This window comes from Furipterus horrens, unplaced genomic scaffold (genome assembly GCF_987537825.1).
Source record: "Furipterus horrens unplaced genomic scaffold, mFurHor1.1.pri manual_scaffold_17, whole genome shotgun sequence".
In the NCBI taxonomy this organism is placed as follows: domain Eukaryota; kingdom Metazoa; phylum Chordata; class Mammalia; order Chiroptera; family Furipteridae; genus Furipterus; species Furipterus horrens.
In genome coordinates, this window is record NW_028327187.1 from 12,565,278 (window position 1) to 12,589,282 (window position 24,005).

The following is a 24,005-nucleotide window of genomic DNA, read 5'->3' on the forward strand; positions in this document are numbered from 1 at the left end:
CATTAATTTTAAGTAAAGCTGTCAACAGAATCTTTGCTTTCAGTGTTATAATGGATATGCCTGTTTTTGATAGGCCTCTTTCAATAGGAAATAATTGTTATTAGTTACTAAGAATCCTTATAAAACTAATAGTAGCCAGCCCCAGAAGTCAAATACCTAGACAAGAATAAGTCTTAGTTTCAGTTGTGTTTTGACAAAATGCATCCTCTTACCATCTTCATGGGCTTCAACAATGCTGCAAATAAAGTCAAAGATTTAATTTAACTATTGGAAGTTCAGAAAGCACCCACTTAGGGAACTAATGAAATATGAAGGACGTGTGCTTATTTTTAAAGGATACATATATATTATTGTTGTAAAAATTACTATAACACAAATCAGCTGTGAAGTACCATAAAAGATATATAAAGTACTATGAAATTGTGAATTTAATATATGATAATGATAGATTATTTATTAAATGTTAAGACAATCAAATAACCAGCTGATTAAAAAGTTGGATCCATGCCAGAATTCCAAAAGTATCAAAGGTTTAAATTAAAATACTAGAAAAAATATGGGAGAACTATTTTACAACTTTGGAGGCAAGAGGACTTTTTAAACTATGAACTACAATGTTCCCTCATTTATTGTGGGTATTACGTTCCAGACCCCCCCGCAAAGTAGGAACCTTACATTTATTCTACACTCTTGAACCTACATAACTTTAACAACATACGTATATAGTACCGCAAAATCCCGCAATATTGTGAAAAATCCGCGATAAATAATTAAATATTTTAAAAACTCCTGTGATACAGTGAGGCCATGATAAGTGAACCGCAATATAGCGAGGGACTACTGTAGATATCATGCCATAAAAGAAAAGATTGATACATTTATATACATAAAAACAACAAAATTCTTATTGCAAAAAACCACTTTACACAGTCATTGGACAAATTTCTAAGGCATAAAAATATTTGCAATCTATAGGCTAATTTCCCTAATATATAAAGAACTCCAACAAAGAGATAAGAATTTCAATAACAACTCTAGGTTTGGAATGATCAAAATAAACCTAAACAAATAGTATGAAAAGAAGTGCTGTGACATCTCACATTTTGGGAAGTCTTTTTATTCCTAGAGATCAGAGAAAGGTTCATGAAGGTGACAGATAAACTAGGCTTTGATGGATAGCTAGAATTGTGACAAGAAGAGATGGGGTGTAGTAACAGCGAGTAGTCCAGGCAGAGGAAAAAACACGAGCAAACGTGTGAAAACAGTCATGTATGGACTGTGTTTTGGATATGATAAGTAGTAGGTTGTTTTGGTGGGAGTCTTCACATTGTGAGGGGGGTGCAATGGTAAAGGTTGAAGTCACATCATGGAGGAAGTAGATTTGGCCACTGATTTCCAATGGTAGTGGCGATGCTATAGGGAGACGCAGGAGACGAGGACAAGTTATAGACGATGACACAATTTCAAGTCTTGGTGACTGAAAAAATGATGATACCACTAGCACGGTCAAGAAGTAGTAGCTTTCTGGTAAGGATAGTGAATTTGATTTTAGATATGCTGACTAAGAAGACATATAGAAATAAATTCCAAGTAGATTAAAAACTTAAGTGTCCTTTAAAAACATTAAAGGTATTTATGTTTTAATACCTTTAACAGTCATTCTGTCCTTACTCCTTATATCTTTTCATCTTCTTCACTATCTTTTTATTATTCTGCCTTTAGCATTGTTCCTGGCACATAATAAGTACCCAACAGATACTTGTTGAATATAGTGCCATATATAAAGGAAAAAATTTAACAACAAAGGTATCAAAATAGTAAGACCCATGTCCTTTTTTTGACAGTAGACATAACAAGTTTTATTGAGTAGCACTTCAACAGGATTGTATAAGAAGGGAAGTTTCTCACAGCCTGAGACCATCCAGAAGCTTACATAAGGCCCATGATCTACCATCCAGAAGGAGACTGAGGGTAAGGGCAATACCAGGGAAGAGGGCAGGAGGGGATTACGTGTCTAGGTGATGTCCCTCAATAGCACTGTGGGGAGCCTCTAGGTTAGAGTTCTGAATGGCAGCAGGGGTTAGGGTACTCATGGCCCAGGGCCTATCTCTTGCTAGCAGGTATGAGGTGGGTTTTAAGGAGTATGCAAAGCATGCAGGCCCTAAATGGCTAAAAAAAATAAGTTTGGGCTACTTCCAATACAATTGGATATGTAAAATTTTGACTTTTGACTTTAGCGTCGGTGAGTTTTTCAGTTGTCTCTTTCACTTACTCATTAAACACCATAATCTGATAGAAACAGCGTGGGCTTTGGAGTCAGACAGAATAGGGGGATTTTGTTGCTACCTTGAGGGGATGAAAGTCCTAGATCTCTAGTTGGCCTTCTCTGACACTCTCTGAACAGTGGGGAAGGTACAGCAACAGTGCCTGCCTTGTTACAGCTGGGCAAGAGTGGAAGTGTGGGCTTCTCACTCAGCCTTTGTTGATGGGGGAGGGGCTCAAAGTTTTTCCTGTGGTACTTGGCTAGAGTCGAGTGGTTTTGTCTAAAAGTTGTGTCTTTCTAGGCTGCCCCTTTCCTAGTCCTTTGTCTAAAAGCAAAAGGTTTTTCTTAAAAAAATTTTTTTAATTAGCATAATATTCTCCAGATCCATCCATGCTGTCACAAATGGTAAAATTTTCTTCCTTTTTACAGCCAAGTAGTATTCCACTGTGTAAATGTCCCATAGCTGTTTTATCCACTCATCTACTGATGGGCACTTGGGCTGCTTCCGTATCTTGGTAAGTGCATAGGGGTGCATATATTCTTTCAAATTAGTGTTTTGGGTTTCTTCAGATAAATTCCCAGAAGTGGAATTGCTGGCTCATATGGCTGTTCCATTTTTAGTTTTTTGAGGTATCTCCATACTCTTTCCCACAGTGGCTGCACCAGTCTGCATTCCCACCAATAGTTCAGGGGGGTTCCTTTTCTCCACATCTTCACCAGCAGTTGTTGTTTGTTGATTAAATTTTTCAGTTCCAGTTCACATACAATATATTAGTTTAAGGTGTGCATAGTGATTAGACATTTATATCACTTATGAAGTGACCATCCCAAAAAGTCTAGTACCCTCCTGGTACCATACATAGTGATTATAATATTATTGATTACATTCCTTAGGCTGTATTTTACATCCCCGAGACTGGGTTTTTTTTAAAGAGTTTTATTAATAGGTGCTTGCAAGTTTGTTGACATTTTTGAAAAATCAGTTGTAAACTTTTATTACAAATTAAAAATGAGGTTCTTAAAAATCTCAACTTGACCAGATATGAAACAATTTAAAAACCTTTAAAGGAGTATTTAGAAAAACCAGGTTTAAAAAAAAAACACATTTTGTCATTATCAAAAACAGACAGCTTTAGGAAAAAATAAAACCACCCCCATGCTACACAGACAATGCAGACAGTTCTAGTTATCTGGTCAATGGGCAAAAAGCAAGCATGTAAGGTCTTTGGCTCCAATCTTTCCTTCATTTCTTACTGCTGGAATTTCATATTCATTTCTGCTTACTGGATGACTAAACTCAATGGTAGAGATGGTAAGCTGGCTTTTACTCAGCCCCGCCCTGCCGAATTCTTAGCTGGTGGATCTGCTTTGGTCTCTTTGCCGTCTGTGCTCTAGGGTTTTCTGGCCATCTGCGTTGGTAATTGAAGTTGCAGTGGTACCAACATTGAGGTGGGCTGCTGACCTTGGGTCTCATCTTGATTTTCCTTATCTTCTTCATCATCGTCCCCTCTAGGCTGTCTTTGGCAAGGAGAGTTCCTGCAAAATCTTGGTCTGTAGTCCCGATACATGTTCTGTCTTACTGGTATACCTTGTTCTCCTGCACCCCGGTTGTCAGCACCCTCTATCCCTTCTCCCTGCACAGCAGGGTTGGAATACTGTGGTGGACACCCATAGGTTCTCTGCATATTGTAAGGTGGGAACCTTCCCCTGCAACAGGAATGGGGCTATGGGGCTATCACTTAACTTATTGTAATTACACATGATCTTCCTACTTTTACATTTTAACCCTTGTACTAGGCTTATAGTTGATAGATCCACACTGAGCATCCTTATAACCAGTGTTTTAAACTCTGCATATGATTGATTGCTTGCCTTCATTTTGTTGAGCTTTTTTTCCTGGAGTTTTGTTACATTCTTTCATTTAGGACATGAATCTTTGTCTCCTCATTCTGGCACACTCTGTGTTTGTTTTTATGCGTTAGGTAGAGCTGGTACATCTGCCAGTCTTCACAGAGTGGCTTTGAGTAGCAGGAGTCATTTGAAGTCCAGTGGCACAGACTCCCTGGCCACCTGAGCCAGGTGCTGCAGGAGTGTCCCTTGTGTGGGTTGTGTGCGTCTTCCTGTTGCAGTTGAGCCTTGATTGCTGTTGACATCTCTGTGGATGGGGTTGACCCTCTGGCTGACTGGCTGTGAGGGCTGGATATAAATTCAGTAGAGCCATGACAAGCTGATTTGGCATCACCCCACAAAGAAAAAGGGTCCCAGTTCAATTCCCAGTTAGGGAACATGCCTAGGCTGCGGTGGTCCTTTGTCAGCGTGCATGCAATAGGCAACTGATCAATGTTTCTCACATCAATGTGTCACTCCCTCTCTTTCTCCTTCCCTTCCCTCCTCTCTCTCTCTAAAAGAAAGAGGTTTTAGGTTAAAAATCAATAGATACATACATATATACACATATACACACACGGTAGACAAACTGTTGTATGGGCCTGAACCATGGAGTGGGAGTCACTTCAGCTGTGTTTTGGTGCTTGCCAAGACTGCCCTTCAGGTGTGTCTTTTGTGGAATTAGTTGCGGTGTTCTGGTCCGAAGTTAGCCACTGAGTATGTTTGTTACAGAGTCTCTGAGGAGGGGCTCTGGTACAAGTGGAAGACAGGTGCCTTTTACGCCTGGCTTGAGGCCACCTAGTGGGACTTACAAAGTGATCTACAGTTGGTTGCTGCTTATGTTGGGCTTGGAAGTGCTTGGGGGAGGCTGTGCTGTGAACTGAGGTCCACTGCCACTAATACTAGGCTTGGGTCCATTTAGTGGGCACCACAATGTGAGCTGAGGCCAGCCTCCACTTGTGCTGGGCTTGTAGCCACTCAGTTGAAGCTACATTCCAAGCCAGCACTGGCTTCAGCTTATGCAAGGCTTGGGGCCATCTGATGAGAGCTGCAATGCAAGCTGAGACCAGTCACCACTTGTTCTGTGACTGGGCCATTTGGCAAGAGGTACAGAGTATGTTGAGGCCAGCCACCGCTTGCTTGGGGTTTGTGGACCTTTCAGAGATTTTAGGAAAGTCCGCAATGGAAGCAGAGACAGGCTGTTCTTGTGGAAGAGCTGGTGGAAGTGGCCCGGGCTGAACAGGCAAGGTGGGTGGGGCAGGGTTTCAGGATAATCACCAGGGCCAGAAGAATGGTATTAGCCAGCTTAATGGAAAACTGCAGTTTGGTGCCTTGCCTGCACCTGTCGGCTGGGTGAGAGGAGTGCTCACACAGGAACAAATGGTGCTTCTTGGCACTTCTAACCCTGGAGAAAGCTACCCTGACCCCTGCAACTCCCCAAATGTCCCTGCTGCTTTTTGCACTGATGCTCAGAACAAGTGAGTTTGTGAGTGAGCAAGTCTGCATGTGGCCCCTCAAAGTGGAATGCCTGGGGTTCCAGCAGCCCTCCCTCTCACTTGGATGCAATCCCCACTTGTTTTCACAGCCAGATGCTATAAGAACTCCTCTTTTCAGCCCTAGTGCTCTAGGCGGGAGAGTCTAGACCCTTCACTCCTCAAAGGGGACCTCCGCATCCATGATATCCCTCCTGCTTCTTAATTGCCACACTTCTTTATATCCTTAGTTATAGGACTTCTGTTCAGCTAGTTTCCGGTGGTTCTCAGTGATGGTTGTTCTATAACTTAGTTGTAATTTTCATGTGGTTGTGGGTGGAGGCAAGCACCGCATTTACCTACCTGCCATCTTGACTGGAAGTAGCAAAGCATCTGCTGCAGAACAGGTTTTTCTTAGGCGTTTTTCTTCACATTCAATATTATTTTGTATTGGCTTCAGCACAATGGTTAGACAATCATATACTTTACAAAGTTTTCCCCCTGATAGTTCCAGTGCCCACTTGGTTCTATACATAGTTATGACGATATTAATGACAATATTAATATGCTGCCCTTGACAATCCTGTGACTATTTTGTGACTACCAATCTGTACAATCCCTTCACCTTTTTCACCTAGTCAGTCCCCCAACTCTCATCCCCTCTGGCTACCACCAGTCTGCTCTCTGTGTCTATGAGTCTGTTTCTCTTTTGCCTGTCCATTCACAGTGTTTAGATTTCTTTGTTGTCTGTGCCAATTGCTGTTTTCAGGTTGTTGGTTTCTCTAGTTCCCAATGCAGGATATATGAGGCAAGAAACAAGACCCGTGGACCTCACCACCTTGTCATTCCTCAGGAAGACCTTAGACAGTCTTGTCTGTCTTCCTCTGTCTACTTTCAACATCTTATTATGTTTGTTTTATAAATAATGTCCTCCTCTACTTAGCACAAGGAACAGAAAGAAATGCATCTACTGTATCTTGTGGTTATGTTTTAAGAGATTCCTTGTCTTTTAGAAATAATACTGAAATATTTAGTAATAAAATGATAAAATGTTTGATATTTTCTTCAAAATAATTCAAAGGGATGAGAGGGTGAGAAGAATATAGATGTAAAGAGACATAATTGTTCAGGCTGAGTGATGGGTCCAAAAATGTTCATTATACTATTCTCTGCTTTTATGTAAGTTTGAACATTTATATCATAAAAAGTAAAAAAGAAAAGTTAAAGTTACTAGCCCTCCTCTGTGGAGGATGGGCTTGAGGAGAACAAGTAGGAAGACTTATTAGGAAACTATAACAATAGTCTTGGTGAGAGACAAAGGGCTGAATGAAGACAGCAATACCAGAGATGCAGAAGAGAAATATACAGTAATCCCTCTCTATATCACGGTTCACTTATTGCGGCCTCACTGTATCACGGGATTATTAAAAATATTATATTTAATTATGTATCACGGATTTTTTGCTATATCGCAGGATTTTGCGGTACTGTATACGCATGTTGTTAAAGTGACATAGGTTTAAGAGTGTAGAATAAATGTAAGGTTCCTACTTTGCCAGGGCATCTAGAATGTAATACCTGCGATAAGTGAGGAATGCTGTATAGGGGGAAAACTGGACATACCTGGTGATTAACTGGATATGGGGAGAAGCTTGATGATTAGGTAGGTGTTGGTTCTAACAATAGAGATGGAGAATTTCATAGACTCTACTCCATTTTGGATGTTTGACTGCTCAAAGATTTCAAGTCTTACCACTTCTCTTTCCCTTCCGAGCTACATCTGGGCAAGCTGATAGGAAAGTTTGAGTGTTCCCTCCTTTGGTGCTGGTGAGAACTCTCATCTCAGTCACACCTCCTAATCATAATACAATCCCAAATCCAGTTTCCTTTCCCTGTTCACTCAAGCTTTTTGGGAACCAAAAGGTCTCCCCAGAAAGTCTCATTATGCAAGAAATAAACATTTCACACCCTTTTAGTACATGTGTGGCATCATCAGTCTCAATATCCAAACCAATTTTGGGGTGTCCATTCTGCCTCTTCAGTATGATGGCAACATGAATAAATGTAAAAGAACAGGTTATTGGAGGGGGGATGTATGGGACAGGAGAGTGGAGTTTATTAGGTCTCCTGAGTTTGAAGTACCTGGATATAATGTTCCTAACTGCGTGCTTAACACAGAAAACACTCAAAAACGCTAGTTTCTTTTTCATGTAAGCCTCTATTATCTTCTTTTGAGTTAAGAATATATTTATCTGTAGGTTTCACCAAATAATGAAGGCTTAAAATGACTATAATATGATAATAATAATGTTATTGGTCACTATATATAAGGCATTATATTAAAGACTTTGCAGATAGTATATCTTGTTTAATCTTTACAACAATTCTAGGAGGTAGGTATAATCCAATTTTTATAAATGAGGACAACTGAGGCTTTGAAGTTACAAAGTGGGTAGGCTGCAAAACCAGATTAGTGAGACTCCAGAGCTATGCTAGTCTTCCTCTCTCTATGAACATTAAAGTAGATTGATAATATCCGTCACTTACTTCATAGTATACAGCATGCAGAGAATATCAGCTTGCTCCTGGAAGTCAGAGGTCTCTTTTAACTGTAAAACTAGCGCTTTGAAGTCCACCTCCCCAGACTGGTCTCTAGGAAGATGTATTTCTACACGAACTGAGGGGACCTTTAGTTTGAGAAAGGATAAAAAAAATTAACTCTACAAATGCTCAACTTAGGCAATGCCCTAAAGTATTGGTCTTTTCATCTCTAAATCTTTTCCACAAGAATTCCCTAAATTTTGATGAAAAGTAAACCAAAAGCAATGAAAACTAAGATGTATGATACAGCAATCTAGTTCTCATCAAGTCTGGCTAAAACTCATCCATTTAAAAAGTGAACTGAAAAAGTCATATATATTCACCAGGGTAGCATTTTGCCTACAACCAGTTACTAGCAGAAACAATAATGGTTAGTTCTATTATTTTCCCATAAGGATGACAGTTTTGCAAAAAACTGATAGAAATACCTCATGTGCAAGTTTACCTGCTCCTCTTGTTGGGGGTGAGGTAAGTCAAGTGAGTAGAATGAAGGCTGGGAAGGCTGAACTATCTTTGTGGGAAGATACATGTGAACATCTGCAAAAGGTTGACAGTTATGATAAAGATTAGGTAACAGACTAAAAATGCATAGTTGATGTCAACAATGAAGTTACATATGACTGGTCCTTTACAGAACTTTATTCTTTCTGGGTAACATCAAAGAAAAGAAATATAAACACCAGATAATTTAAAGAATGTTCAATCAATCAAGAAACATTTCTGAATGGAATGTCTAAAACTGTAGCATCAACTGATATTAAAGTCTAAAAATGTGGTCAATACCACAATGGTACTATCACTGATGCTTTGATAGAATACCACACATCACAGAAAGAACCTAGTAACGTTTTATATTCTCTGGATTTTCCTAGGCAAATATCTGGCTGCTTGCAGTTGAATTTCCTTAAGAATAGATAAATGGATTATCCTATCTAGGGAATCAAAAAATGTAGTGGCTGACCAACTTTGAGATATTCCTAAGATTTTTACTTATGGTCCATTGTTGAAATACTTACCATAACCTCTAAGGAAAGACTCTTGTTATTTTCACCATTTTACGGGTACAGAAATAGAGATACAGAGCTCAAATAATTGTTCAAGCAAGTAAGTAGCAGAGCTGGTAATTAAGCTCAAGTTCCCTGATTCATAATCTAAAAAACTGTAACTTAATAAAGTTTATTTATTCACATAAGTCGTTTGTCAAGGAAGCATACTTGAAGGGAATGCTAAGCTTTCCCGTATTCTAAATGTTAAACGATTCTCCAATGTTCATGTTTAATATCCTTGGTTAGTAACCATCAATAAAGTTTTAGACAGCAAGAGCATGCATCTCAATCATTCTCATCAACTGCAAATGTTAACATTTAGGTCCTCCAGGTGTGACCAAGGATCCCTTCGGTCCCTTCACATGCAGGTACCACAGAGACATTAAACACTCTTGGGGACCCTGACTGCTCCTGGCAATGTGCTGTAGAAGACATCTTGTACTACAAATACTATTGAAGGAGGGTAGTGATCATGGAGAGGTGAATGGCAAAGTTGCTGAAGAACAAGTACTGTAGTTGACAAACACACTGCTGGAACAACTGACTGTAAAAGTTACAGCTGGCCTCAGGGAACCAGATGTAGCTTACTTAAGGGAGAGTCTCTCCTTCTCCATTGCAAGGCACTCTTGTTACAGTCTGCAATGCTTTCTCTTTCAATAAAATTTATCTCAAGGGGAAAAACACTTCCCACCATTTTAATACTTTGATGTTAACATTGGATATGCTCCATGTCTTTTTCTTTTTTGGTCTCTTCTCACTATGTAACTGGTTAAACCAGGCTACATAGCACTATCTGCAGCAAAACTATACCCAATTCATTAATTGGACAAGTATTTGAGTGTGTAATATGTTCTAAGTACTGTCCAAGGCGCTGGGGATAAAGTAGTGAGCAAAACAAAGTTCCTGCTTACACTGTAATAAACGTCCCACCCCCATTCTGGCTTCATGTCATCCTGTGCCTGACTCCAGTGAGTCCTGGTATTACTCACTCTGTACATGCAGCTCCGTGGCCTTGTTCACCAAAGACATTAAATCACAGGTTGTTTGTACAGCAGCTCGGAACCGATTCAGCCCTCCCTTCTGTGAGGTAGGGGCTAGTTTAGGATGGGGAGCTGTGTGCGCCAAAAGGTGATCTAAATAACGAGCAACTTCATCACCAGAGCGAGCTGCAAGGTTAGTGGGGGGGGGTTGGGGGTAAAAAGAAAACAAATAAACATTTTAGTACTTCAAAATCTAACCCACCAACAGAATGACTGGATCTTGTGCCCACAATATAGCATTGGAAGTAGATTGTTTTAGCTCATGGGGAGAGAAGTGTGTGATCATGATATAATCTCATAGCTTTCCCATTTAAAAACTATGGCCATTTACCAGGACTCACTTGTTCTTCCACATTTCAGAGACAATATTTGGGCCCCTGGAAGCAGTATGAGGTTAATATAGGACAATTGGTGCAAGCATTTCATATGCAAGCACATGATGCTAATGGTGGTGATGGTGGTGGAGGAGGAGGAGAAGCAGAACAGGGCCCTTTTATGAGTCTCACTCCTACGATGAGACTTTTGTGGGGAAGGGCAAAATCTTCTAAACACCGAGGCTAGCTGAAGACAGATTCCACAAATGGCAAGCTGCAACTGCTAACAAAAACACAATTTCCATGTGGCATTGCTGTTGAAAGGACTAGTGGCCACACATTCGTCTTTTAGTCACCTCATTCAAATTTATTCACCAAGTATTCATTGCCTACTATGTACCAGGTGGTGTGCTAGGTGCTGAGGTTTCAGGGGTGAAGAAGACATATATGGTCCCTATCCCCTAGGGCTCCCCCTCTTCCACATACCTTCTATAACATTACTTCTGGCTATGGATAATGGAAACAAATACACACATACCCTGTGGATGCTTAACATTTCAGACTTTACATGAACATTCAAAGTATTTATAATTGGAAAAGCACAGTCTGTAGATCAATACTGAAGTCTACTAGGTCAGTCATGCATCATCTAATTTTTGATCATCTTTGGTGATCTCTTAAGATGTCTTTCTGTGCTCTGATGTGACTAATGGGAACTAGAAAAACTGTAAGCATGGAATTCATACTCAGTGACATGCTAATGACAAATATTATAATCTTGAATACAATCTAGATTTTTTGGGTGGAGGATTATAAAGAATATGGACTTGAAACTAATATAACTAATATAATATTGTATACCGGCTATACTTAAAAAATTACAGAGAGAAGTGCTCTCCCCATGGAAAGGCTAGCAAAAAATAAACACATCCATTGTGAAACCACTGATGAGTAAGTCCAGAGAAGAAAAAGTGACTCAGAATGCATAATATCAAATTCAGTAATACTGGGTTGGTAAAAAAGTGTTTAGTTTTTTTTCTGTAAAATAGAAGACACAGTTTTCATTTTTACCAATAACTTTTATAAATTTTCATATTTTGAGTATGTCAGCTATCTCCCACATGGTATAACACTGATTGTTTTCAATTAATGTCTCAATTTGATCGCTATCAACTTCAACTGCTCTACCTGACCGTGGAACATTGTCCAGCAAGAAATCTCCAGCATGAAACTTTGCAAACCACTCTTGACACGTTTAATCACTTACAACACCTTCTCCATACACTGCACAAATCTTTTTGTGTCTCTGTTGCATTTTACCTTTCTTGAAATAATAAATCATAATGTGCCAAAAATATTGCATATTTTCTTCCATCTTGAATATTAAAATGTCTACACAAAAACTCACAAATGTTGATGTTTTTTTAATGCATGTTGATATGACAGCTGTTACAATACAATCTAACAAAATTGTTTTGGATGAAGTTAAAGACCACTAAGCACTTCTAGAGCCATCGTACAGAAAAAAGAACTTTTTGGCCAACCCAATACATGTCATTAAAAACATATGTTTTTGAAATTAATCTAAGAGAAAGAGTGCTATAGATGGAAACCATAATTACCCATGGTTTTCAAAATAGTTCAGCTTATGCCAAGATAGATATCATGATTTTTGTTATTATTGATAATAGGAAATAACCTTATATTTAATGCACTTTTCCAACAAAGAAATTCATACTATTATATCTCTTACAAAAAAAAAAAAAATACAGAGTGAACTAAATGGTTCTTAAGTGAGTAAATGCTGAGCCCAAAAAAGAAAATAGTTTTTCTGACTGCTAACATGTTGGTCCATTGTATAGGAGATTATGCTTGCTACCGCATGGAGGAAAGCTAATTTATTTTTTCCTTTCTCCAACAAACCACTCTTAAGATAAAGAGATTGGCTGTCTTAATATATAGGGCTGTCTTAATATATACAAGTTAAATACTCAGAGAATGAAAGCAGGCAAATCATGTTTTAGATAGCTAGAAGAATAATTTGCCCCTATTGCTCTTTTTTCTTTGGGTGTCAAGCACTTAAAGCTTGCCCTGCCTAAGTCAGTATTTTAACACTTTAAGGTACTTCTGAGCCATTTTAAATAAATACTCCCATGATGTCTTCTTACTACATCATCATAGTATTCCTAATAGGCAATTAGACTTTGCTGTGCTTTACTTGTGTAGTTTGTAATATAAAGGCAATATACATACCAAATAGTTTTTTGTAATTTATTTGTTTGTTTATTTATTTATTTTTAGAGACAGGGGAAAGGAGAAAGAGAGGGAGAGAAACATCACTGTTGGTTGCCTCTCACTTGCGCCCCCAACTGGGGACCTGACGTGCAACCTAGTAATGTGCCCTGACTGGGAATCGAACCAGCAACACTTGGCTCACAGGCCGACACTCAATCCACTGAGCCACAGAAGCCAGGGCCTCCAAATAGGTTTTAGTTTTTCAGACTATGCCGACCTCCCAGGAGATTCTCAAGCGACCATATAATATTATATATAAAAAGCAGTCTAACTTAATTTCATATTTATGTTTTAATGTAGAAAAGCAGGAACGTCTGTGTATACTTTTTCTACTATATCCTTGATTAAAGCTCTCTCACTCATCACTGCTTCCTGTCATTTTGAAATCACGAGCCCTTTTATATGCCCAGCAGAGAACTCTTCCCTAACCTTACTTAGTAAGGTATAGTCAACTTTATATTGCACAATTGCAACAGGGATATTAGTCCAAAATCCAAAGGTAAGTAGAAGATGAAAAGTGCAGCCAAACAAAAAGTAGGTGTATTAAATAGGAGTGAGACTGCTGGCAGTGAGAAGTATTAAGTAGGATACTCAACAATGCTTTGTATTCTTGTCCGGCAAGGTCAATGCCTTTCTGAAGCCTCCTTACCATTACTGGTTGAATCATAGCCATTCATCCAGTCACAAGATTCTAGCTCACTATAGTCATCGTCGAAATCTTCACTGTACAGCTTACTTTCAGGTCCAGGGTCCATGAAGCTCAAATGTGTGCAGCAAGATGTTGTCAAAAATTCTGACAATTTACCTGTTTGAATCCTGACAGTTAGAGGGTAAATGGAAAACAAGAAATCAGAGAAAATGCTTTTAAAAACAACACAATTTAGTGAAAAAGGAATACTCAGAATGTTCTGTTGGAGGATGACAAAGGTTTATACATTAGTATGAATTTTGTAAAAGTATGAGGTGCTATAGGTTAGGGTGCTGTGTTAATAAAAATTACAATTATGGGTTCAAAATCCACCAGCAGATCAGTTTTGCTTCTTTCACTGCTATGTTGCCATATTAATAACTATGCCAAACATCTGGCCAAAATTTCCATTGGCCACCAGAGAAGCTAGAACAAAATGAAAAATGTCATCACAAATCCATCACATCATTTAAAAAATACTCAAAAAGACCATTTTGAAAACAAAAGATGGTACCTGAAAATGTTATAAATTATAGTAGATTTTAAGCCATATCCTCCCCTCCTTATAAAGTCAACTGCAAAACCCAAAGGGAAAGTGAATAGTACTGATTTTCTAAAGAAGCTAGTTTGAAGGGGCTTCCAATGGCCGGATCCTACATAATTTGAACACTGAAATAAATAATCACAGGAATGGAGCATGACATAAAAAAATAAAATAAAAATCCATGAATATATGCTGACACTAAAACTACAGATTAAAGGGGGTATGGAAAAGCTGTATTTTAAACAGAAAGGTTCCAAATGTTAAATGTACCCAGAATGATTGAAACACAGAATCATCATTGTACAACTCTGCTAACAATAACCGCTTCATCAATGGAAGCTAAGACTATTCAGTAAAAGACTGTTGGGCAAAGGATATGGAAAAATCTGACAGCTGCCACTTTTAACAAAATCAAGAGACATTGTGCAAAAGAACTGACCTTCAAAACCGTAATGAAAACTGTCGTGAAAGATTAACAAAAGACTGGGGAATTATTCTACATTAAAAAACATCAAGGAGAAATAATAACTAAATGCCAATGTGTGGTCTTGGATTGGATCCTGGGGTGGAAAAAAAAGCCATGGGAAAACATTATTGGGACAAATGAGTAATTTTGAATATGAGCTCTATATTAGACAACAGTATTGTATCAGTAATGAATTTTCTGAGTGTGATGATTACATTGCAGTTGTATATGGAATACTCTTGTTCTTTGAAGACAGAAACTGAAGTATTTAGGGTAGAAGAATGAGGATGTTTCTGCTAACTCTCACATAGTTCAGAAAAAAAAAGAAGTGTGTGTGTGTGTTTGCATGTGTACATATGTGTGAGACAGAGGAAGGAGGGTAGGGAAGAAGAGAGGGAGGGAGGAGTGGAAGAAAGGAAAGATTTTTCAGTACGATTTCTGTTAGCTTAAAATTTCTCAAAACTAAAACAAGAAAAAAAGAAAAGAAATAGTTAAGTAATCTTTTTTTTTTTTAAGACTAAATTTTCTTGTCCACTAAATTATTAAGATCTAGCAAAGATTGAGCTGAGGGAAAATTCCAACGCTTCTCTATAGCAATAAATTCCTTCATTCAATCTATCAAACATGAGCTTTTCTGAATAGGATGAGACTGTCGTTAAAGATATACAGAAAGAATATCGTGTTAAGTGAAATAAGTCAGACAGAAAAAGTTAAGAACCATATGATTTCACTCATATGTGGGATACAAAACTGAAATCAACACACGAGCAAACAAGAAAAACAAACAACAAAAATTCAGACACAGACAAAATTATGGTGATTACCAGAGGGGAACAGGGTAAGGAGTAGTAAAGGATAAAGGGGGCCAAATATTTGGCGACAAAAGATGATTTGAGTTTGGGTGGTGGGCATACAAAGCAATATACAGATCGTGTATCACACAAAAATGTGCACTCGAAACCTATATGATCTTATTAACCAATGACATCCCAATAAATTTAATATAAAAATATGCACGTATGAAACAAAAAAGACACAGAAAGGCATAACAAGTCAACGATTACTGTACTCAGCTTCCAAATTTGATTTCATTTCACTAAAGAGTATGTGGAGGTCACTTACCTTGCCCCACCAAAATAGCCATCCTGCAGTTTTCGGAGTACTGCCAGGATACTTGAATTCAGGCTGGTTCCGTCTTCATCTTGAAGAGAATTTTAAACACTCTTTGTGATTTAAACTTTTAAATAAGAGGAGCCTTTCAATTATTTCACATCAACAGTCTGATGAGGATGATACAAATTAGACACTCCTCATTGATGACCCTGTACTTCAACAATTCATCTGAAAGCCAAAAATACTGCAGAATGGGCAAATGGTTAAGGGATGATGACCAAGAGAGTTCCTCGAAGACAGTATCTTATTTATCATAAGTACTTAGCACAGAGCCTAATGGCAGAACACTTGACTACTGAATGCTGACCGTAATAACAGCAACCATTTGTTGAACGCTATGTGCCAACACTGTACTAAATATTTTACATGACATTATGCCATCCAATGAGCCTTGGTTTATGTGTGTAGGCACAAAAATATTTAGAAAGCTAAAAATGATCTGCATATATGTGAAGGAAATCATACTACACATATTCTTTCATGATCCACTTTTTCTAACTTACCATTTGTAAAAGTTAAAAATGATTCCTTGGCAGACATTTAGAAGGTTTTTGTATTATATGCAACACAGTGATAAAGATCATTTTACCTACATCTATATGCACTTATTCTGTTATCTTCTTAGGGAAAATTCTTACAAGTAGAACTGTTAGGACCAAGGAACACTTACAAAAAATTTTATAGAGATTGCCAAATTGTCCACTAAAAAAATTGAGTCAATTATATTTTCATCATCAGTATAGAAAGTGACATTCCCCCCACATCTTTAACAACAGCAGACATTAATAATCCTTTTAATCTTTGTTTATCTAATATGTTTTAAAAAAGACATCCTTTTAATTTTATTACTAGTAAGATAGAGCATGTTTTCATGTGTATACTGGCCATTTCTATTTATTTTATGAAATGCCTGTTCATGTCCTTTCCTCATGTTTCTATTAAATAACTCATCTTTTTAAAAATTGACTTTGAAGAGCACCATACTTACATTTTGTGAATATTACCCTTTTTCCTATCATATGTACGGCAAATCTTTTACCTGCTTTATTGTTTGTTTTTCAACCTCACCCACAGTTCATTTTTCTACAAAAGATTTATTTAAATTTCATGTTTTAAAATTTGTCAATTTTTTTCTTCTTGTCCCTCACAAAGCAAAGCTTCCTTCAGTCCAAGATCACAAAAACATTCTCTCATATTTTCTTCTAATACTTTTATAGGTTTCTTTGCTTGGCTTTCTTTTCTATTCAGAAGTGAATTTTGCATAAAATGTAAAGTAGAAGGCCTAAATAACTTCCCAAATGTATTTATCTATAGTCTTTTGCCTCCACAATAGTCCCTCCTTAGCTGCAGGAATTATGTTCCAAGACCCTAGAGGATGCTTACGTATAGTATCAAACCTTATATACACTGTTTTTTCTATACATGCATACATGCATACATACATATGATAAAGTATAATTTTTATATTATGCACTGTAAGAGATTAACAATAATAATAAAATAGAACAATTATAATTATATGCTGTAATGAAAGTCATGTGAATGTAATCTCTCTCTTGAAATATGATAACCACAACAGTTACTAAAGAGTGAGTAGCATATACAGCATGGATACATTGGACAAAGGAATGATTCATGTCCCAGCCAGGACCAAATGAGATAGCTCGAGATTTTATCACACTACTCAGAATGGTGCACAATTTAAAACTCATAAATTGTTTATTTATGCAATTTTAAATATTTTTGGACCACCGATGACTGATGGTAACTGAAACCATTGAAAGCAAAACCACAAGTAAGGCAGGGACTACTGTATTTGAATTATTATATCAAATTTTTAATTATGATGGCTCTATATTCTCTTATTGTTTTTAGTTTTTAAATAGTCTGGGCATTTTTGCCATGGCTGGTACAGCTCAGTTGGTTAGTGTTGTCCCATAAACCAAAAAAGGGTCACAGATTGGAATCCTGGTCAGGGCACATGCCTAGGTCGTAGATTTGGTCCCTGGTCAGGGTGCATAGGAGAGGCAGCAAATTGATGTTTCTCTCCCTCTCTCTCTTGCTCCCTGCCCCTCTCTTTAATATCAATAACCATGTCCTCAGGTGAGGATAAAAAAAAAAGTCTGGGTATTCTTGTACATCTCCTCTTCCATAAGAAATTTAGATTCAGCTTCATCATATAAATTTGTGTTTTTATTTTGACTTGAAACTGCACTGTATTGATAGAATAAAATGATAGTGGATCTTCTCTCAATATTAAGTATTTTCACTTGGTAACATGGGAGTTTTTCTCTCTTGTAATTAAAATCTTCCTTTATGCTCTTCATTAGTTTTATAATTTTTCTCACATAGTTTTATGTATGTTTCTTATTAAGCTTATTCTTATTTACTTGTCTAGAGAATTTGTCAATTTTATCTAGATTTACAAATTGTAACTGGTATTCCTTATAATTTTTATAGTCTCCTCCATTTCTGTTGCTATATTGCCTTTTTCATTTCTAACGTTTTCATGATCTCTGTTCCTCTTTACAGTGAAGTCTATTTTACCAGATACTGACAGTCACTTCTGATTTTTTGGGGGGGGGGAGTTAATAATTTATTTATTTGTTTGTTTGTTTATTTATTTTTAGAGAGAGGGGAAAGGAGAAAGAGAGGGAGAGAAACATCACTGTGTGGTTGCCTCTCACTCGCACCCCCAACTGGGGACCTGACGTACAACCTAGTCATGTGCCGTGACTGGGAATTGAACCAGTGACACTTAGTTCGCAGGCCAATGCTCAATCCACTGAGACACAGCAGCCAGGGCTCACTTCTGAATTTTAAAATTTAATTTTACATGGTATATTTTTTTCCCATTCTTTTCATTTCAGTTTACTTATATTGTTATATATGAAGTGAATTTTATGGAGACAGCATATATGTGGGTCATTTTTAACCTATTCTGCCCATCTCAGTCTTTTAATTGATATATTTAAATTTTCACTTACAGTTAATGTAGTTACTGATATGTTAGGGTTAAGTCTCACATTTTACTTATTGTTTTCTGTTTGTTTCTCTCTTCTTCATTTCTCTATTTTCTTCTTGCCTCCTAAAGTACATACAAGAATTTCATTTTGATCTATCTGTTTTCTTATGGAACACTTTTTTAGATTCTATTTATTTATTTTTAGAGAGCGGGGAAGGGACAGAGAAAGAGAGAGAAACATAGATGTGAGAGAGAAACATTGACCAATTGTCTCTCACATGTGCCCCAACCAGGGGCCAGGCCCACAAATCAGGCAGGTGCCTGATTGGGAATTGAAATGGTGACCTTTTGTTTTGTGGGACAATGCCCAACTAACTGAGCCACACTGGTCAGGGCTTTATGACACATTTTTAAATAACTTTGTAATAATCCAGGGTATGCACTTGTCATAATTAAAAATTATTGAAGTAAAGTGGGCATACATTATATTAGTTTCAAGTGTGCAACATAGTGATTCAACATTTATATACCTTACAATGTTAATCACCTTCTGTCACCGTATAGTCATTATGATGTTATTGGCTTTATTCCCTGTTCTGTAAACTACATCCCTGTGGCTTATTTTATAACTGGAAGTTCGTATCTTTTACTTCGCTTTACCTATCCTTCTGGAAACCATCAGTTTGTTCTCTTAGTCTGTTTCTCTTTTACCTATAGTCTTTTAAAACCTTACCTCCCTTTCAGTCCCTTAACCTCATCCATTTATAATATAATTTCCTTAAAGATTTCCTCTAAATATTTTTAAGTATGTTCTATTGACTATGCTACTATATAGTTGTCCCAATCTTTCCTCCTTTGCCCTCCTCCACTTGGTACTTCCCTTCCCTCCAACAATCCCACCCCCCTTAGTTCATGTCCATGGGTCGTGCATAGAAGTTCTTTGGCTTCACCCTTTCCTATATTAGTCTTAACATCCCCCTGTCTATTTTGTACCTATCAATTATGCTTCTTAATCCCTGCACCATTTTCCCATTTCTCCCCCTTCCCCGTCCCAGCTGATAACCCTCCAAATGATCCCCATACTTATGATTCTGTTCCTGTTCTGGTTTGCTTAGTTTATTTCTTACATTCAGTTGTTGATAGTTTTGTTTGTTGTCATTTCAATGTTCATAGTTTTGGTCTTTCTCTTAAATAAGTCCCTTTAACATATCATATAATAAGGGCATGGTGATGATGAACTCCTTCAGCTTTACCTTGTCTGAGAAGCACTTTATCTGTCCTTCCATTCTAAATGATAGCTTTGCTGGATAGAGTAGTCTTGGTTGTAGGTCCTTGCTTTTCATCATTTTGAATACTTCTTGCCAGACCCTTCTTGCCTGCAAAGTTTCTTTTGAGAAATCAGCTGAGTCTTATGGGAACTCCTTTGTAGGTAACTCTCTGACTTTCTCTTGCTCTTTTCAAGATTCTCTCTTTATCTTTAACCTCCAGCATTTTTAATATGATGTGTCTTGGTGTGGCCATCTTTGGGTCTAGCTTGTTTGGGACTCTCTGTGTTTCCTGGGCTTGTATGTCTAGTTCCTTTGCCAAATTAAGGAAGTTTTCTTTCATTATTTTTTCAAATAAGTTTTCAATTTCTTGATCTTCCTATTCTCCTTCCAGCACCCATATGATTTGGATGTTGGTACATTTAAAATTGTCCCAGAGGCTCCTACACCTCTCTTGTGGGTTTTTTTTTTTTTTTTTTTTTTGGTTTTTGGTTTGTTTGTTTGTTTCTTCTGTTTCAGTTTAATTTTTTTTTCTTCTCTTTGTCCCAAATCATTGATTTGAATCTGGGCTTCCTTCCCTTCACTGTTGGTTCCTTGTAGACTTTTCTTTATTTCACTCTGTATAACCTTCATTTCTTCATTTGTTTGCCACACTAAATGAGTTCTCTGAGCATCATTATCACCAGTGTTTTGAGATCTGTATCTGACAGGTTGGCTATCTCTGTCTCCTTTAGTTCTTTCTCTGGAGTTTTGTTCTGTTCTTTCATCTGGGCCATATTTCTTTGCCTCCTCAATTTGGCAGCCTCCTTGTGTTTGTTTCTGTGTTTTAGGTGGAGCTGCTTTTACTCCCTGTCTTAGTAGCATAGCCTGTGTAGCAAAGACCCCTGTAAATTGTGTGGGGCAGAGCCTTAGGTGATTGCCAAGAAGGGGTCATCCACTTCACCACTTTATGGCTCTGTTTGTGGTGGGGAGCTCGGAGAGGGGATGATGCCACTGCCTGGCCTCTGGCAATTTGCCTGGCACTTGCCCCATTTCCAGTCACTTCACCCACTTCCTGTATGTGATTGGTGCCCTTCCAGCTACTGCCCTGGGCCCTTTAAGCAATGAAAATACAGCAGTTTATTCTGCTGTCCCACACCCCACTTGCTTTTACAGCCAATGGTAATGGGGGTGTATCTTCCTGGTGCTGGAACCCTGGGCTATGCAGTATGACCTGGGCATGGACTGCTCGCTCCCAGTGTATCCCTCCCGATTTTTATCCACTACAAGTGAATGTGGGACCACACATTCTGCTGCCACAGCTGCTTATCCGAGCCACACCACCTGTCCACCCCATCTCTGAGACTCCACCCCTCCTTCCCATCTGGATGACTATGGCTTCTTTAAATCCTTGGTTGCTGGACTTCCACATAGCTTGATTTTCTGATGGCTTTGGTTGTTATTTGGTTTTGAGATCTGGTTGTAATTCTTTCTATGGTTACACGAGGAGGCGAAGCGTGTCTTCCTCTAAATAATTTGAGAGTCACATTGGACAATGTCATAGTTTTTGCTACAACTGTCAAAATTGAAGTGGAGAATACCTACTATATTTACCCATATTCTTACTCTTTCCACTATTTTTTCTTTCTTGATGTTTCAACATAGCATCTTGTATTATTTTCTTTCATTTCAAGAACTACCTTTAGGCCACTTTTTAGGACAGATCTAATGCTGACAAATTCATTGAGTTTTCCTTCATCTGAGAATGTACTTCCCCCCTTTATTCTTCAAGAACACTTTTGGACTTCCGGCCAAGATGGAGGCTTAGACGGACGCGCTAGGTCTCCCTCTACAACTAGAGAGGAATACAACTACTTCAAAACAAAGGATAACTAGAAATTCCAGAAAATAAAACTACACGGAAGCCCAACATATGAAGTTATAAACCAGCGGCGCCCTTTGGGCAGGTAAGGGGAGCGAAAGGGGGCGGTGCTGTTTGCGGTCGCACCTGGGACAGCGGCAGGGAGAACAACCCCGGCTGCAGTTGAACCCCCGGCAGCTCGCAACCACAACGCTGGGGAAAGCAGCCACCACATCGCCTTGAACAGTGAGGCCCAGGGGGGCGGGAGGACAGATCCCGGTCTCCTAGCGGAATAACTGTGTGAATCCATCTTGGACCCCCGCCCCCACACAAAGCGCCACAGGGCTGCGAAATAGGTCGCAGACAGGCACCGGTCGCTGGATTGTGATGACAAAGCACCACGGCACAGCAAGAAAGGCTGCCAAACGGCGCCGGTCGCTGGGTCATTACGAGTACACAGGCACTGCCCCCTACAGCCGGCCCAAGAAAACAAAACGCATCTGTCAAAATGAGGCAGACAACTATAGAAATCCCGGTGGCACAGCTCACCAGGCAACAGATGGAGAACCTGACAGATGAACACATAAGAAACCTGTCAGATGCTCAGTTCTGGGCCGTTGTTATCAGGTGGCTTACAGAATTCACAAAAGATCTGGAAAAAGATGAGAAAGAAGCGAAAAATACTCATAACAAAAGGAATAAAACCACATACGAGACAGATGGTGAGGGAAAAAAATCCAGAGTTCATTTCAACAAACTGGAATATGGAGAAGGAACAAGCAGTCAACCAATGCAGAGAGAGGAAATGGGAAGCAACGATGAGAGGATCAGAAACCTCTGGGACAGCTATAAAAGGCCCAACATAAGAATCATTGGTTTGCCAGAGAGCGAGGAAGATGAACTAGAACTTGAAAAATTGAGTGAAAATATAATAAAGCAGAACTTCCCAGACTTGGGGAAGGAAATAGACTTACAGGTCCAGGAAGCACAGAGAGTTCCAAAACAACTGGACCCAGGGAGAACCACTCCAAGACACATTATAATCAAAATGTCAAAAATTAAAGATAAAGAGAGAGTCTTAAAAGCAGCAAGAGAGAAGAAAAGAATTATGTACAAAGGGGTCCCAATTAGACTATCAGCTGACTTCTCAAGGGAGACCCTGCAGGCAAGAAGGGACTGGCAAGAAATATTCAAAGTAATGAAAATCCAAAACCTACAACCACGAATACTCTATCCAGCGAAATTGTCATTCAGAATAGAAGGACAGAGAAAGTGTTTCCAGGACAAAATAAAACTGAAAGAGTTCATTAGATCCAAACCACTGTTATATGAGATGTTAAAGGGACTGGTTTAGAAAAAGGAGGATCAAGACAATGAAATCTAAAATGAAAACTGCATCACAAGAAACAACAGAAGCTAGGGAATTGAAACAAAGGCAAACTAAACAGGCAACGAGAGTGGAAAAAGAACTATAGGTACGGGGAACATATTGGGGGGAGGTCAACAGGGAGGGGGAATGGGGAGAGGGAGGGAGATGATATAGGAATTAAGGATCATGGTAGGAGGGAATGGAATAGACAGAGAGAGGTTGAGAAGAACTGTATGCACAACTAATGGACATGATCTAAAAGGGGGGGACAACTGGAGGGAGGGGGGCCACCGGGTGGAGGGGAGCAGAGGGAAGGGAAATTGGCACAAATGTAATATTATAATCAATAAAACACATTAAAAAAAAGAAAAGAAAAGAAAAAGAAGCTAGTTTGGCTCTTTACTGTCCTATTTACCTCTCACTTCCATCAAGTTAAGTGACATTTACTAGAAAAATTAAATGGTGTAACCATGCAATAAAATTATTTTCTTCAATTTGAAAAAAAAAAAAAAGAACACTTTTTACTGGATAAAGAATTTTTAGTTTTTAGTTCTTTTCTTTCAGTACTTTAAAAATGTTGTGTCACTTCCCCCTGTTCTCCAGGGCTTTTAATGAGAAATCTGCTGTCATTAAAATTGTTTTTCCCATATGGGCAAAGTATCATTTCTCTATTATTGCTTTTAAGATTTATTCTTTTGTTTAATTTTCAGAAGTTTGATTATTATGTGTTTTGAGATGAGTCTCTGTGGGTTTAATGAGTTTGGGGCTTTCACAGCT

The 24,005-nt window shown here is 38.4% G+C and overlaps 1 protein-coding gene across 2 annotated transcripts in view; it reads right to left on the minus strand.

Moving 5' to 3' along the window:
• Nucleotides 1–24,005, minus strand: part of PHKA1 (phosphorylase kinase regulatory subunit alpha 1) — a 99,859-nt gene that overhangs the window by 20,642 nt on the left and 55,212 nt on the right. Inside the window, exons 17-21 of one of the 2 annotated variants that reach the window (XM_090265287.1) lie at nucleotides 15,739–15,817; nucleotides 13,568–13,734; nucleotides 10,259–10,435; nucleotides 8,669–8,760; nucleotides 8,170–8,309 (exon numbers count right to left, since the gene is read on the minus strand). In XM_090265287.1, coding sequence (XP_090121413.1) covers nucleotides 8,170–8,309; nucleotides 8,669–8,760; nucleotides 10,259–10,435; nucleotides 13,568–13,734; nucleotides 15,739–15,817 — 655 coding nt within the window. The remainder of the gene's footprint in view (nucleotides 1–8,169; nucleotides 8,310–8,668; nucleotides 8,761–10,258; nucleotides 10,436–13,567; nucleotides 13,735–15,738; nucleotides 15,818–24,005) is intronic. The other variant, XM_090265288.1, reaches the window with a different exon arrangement.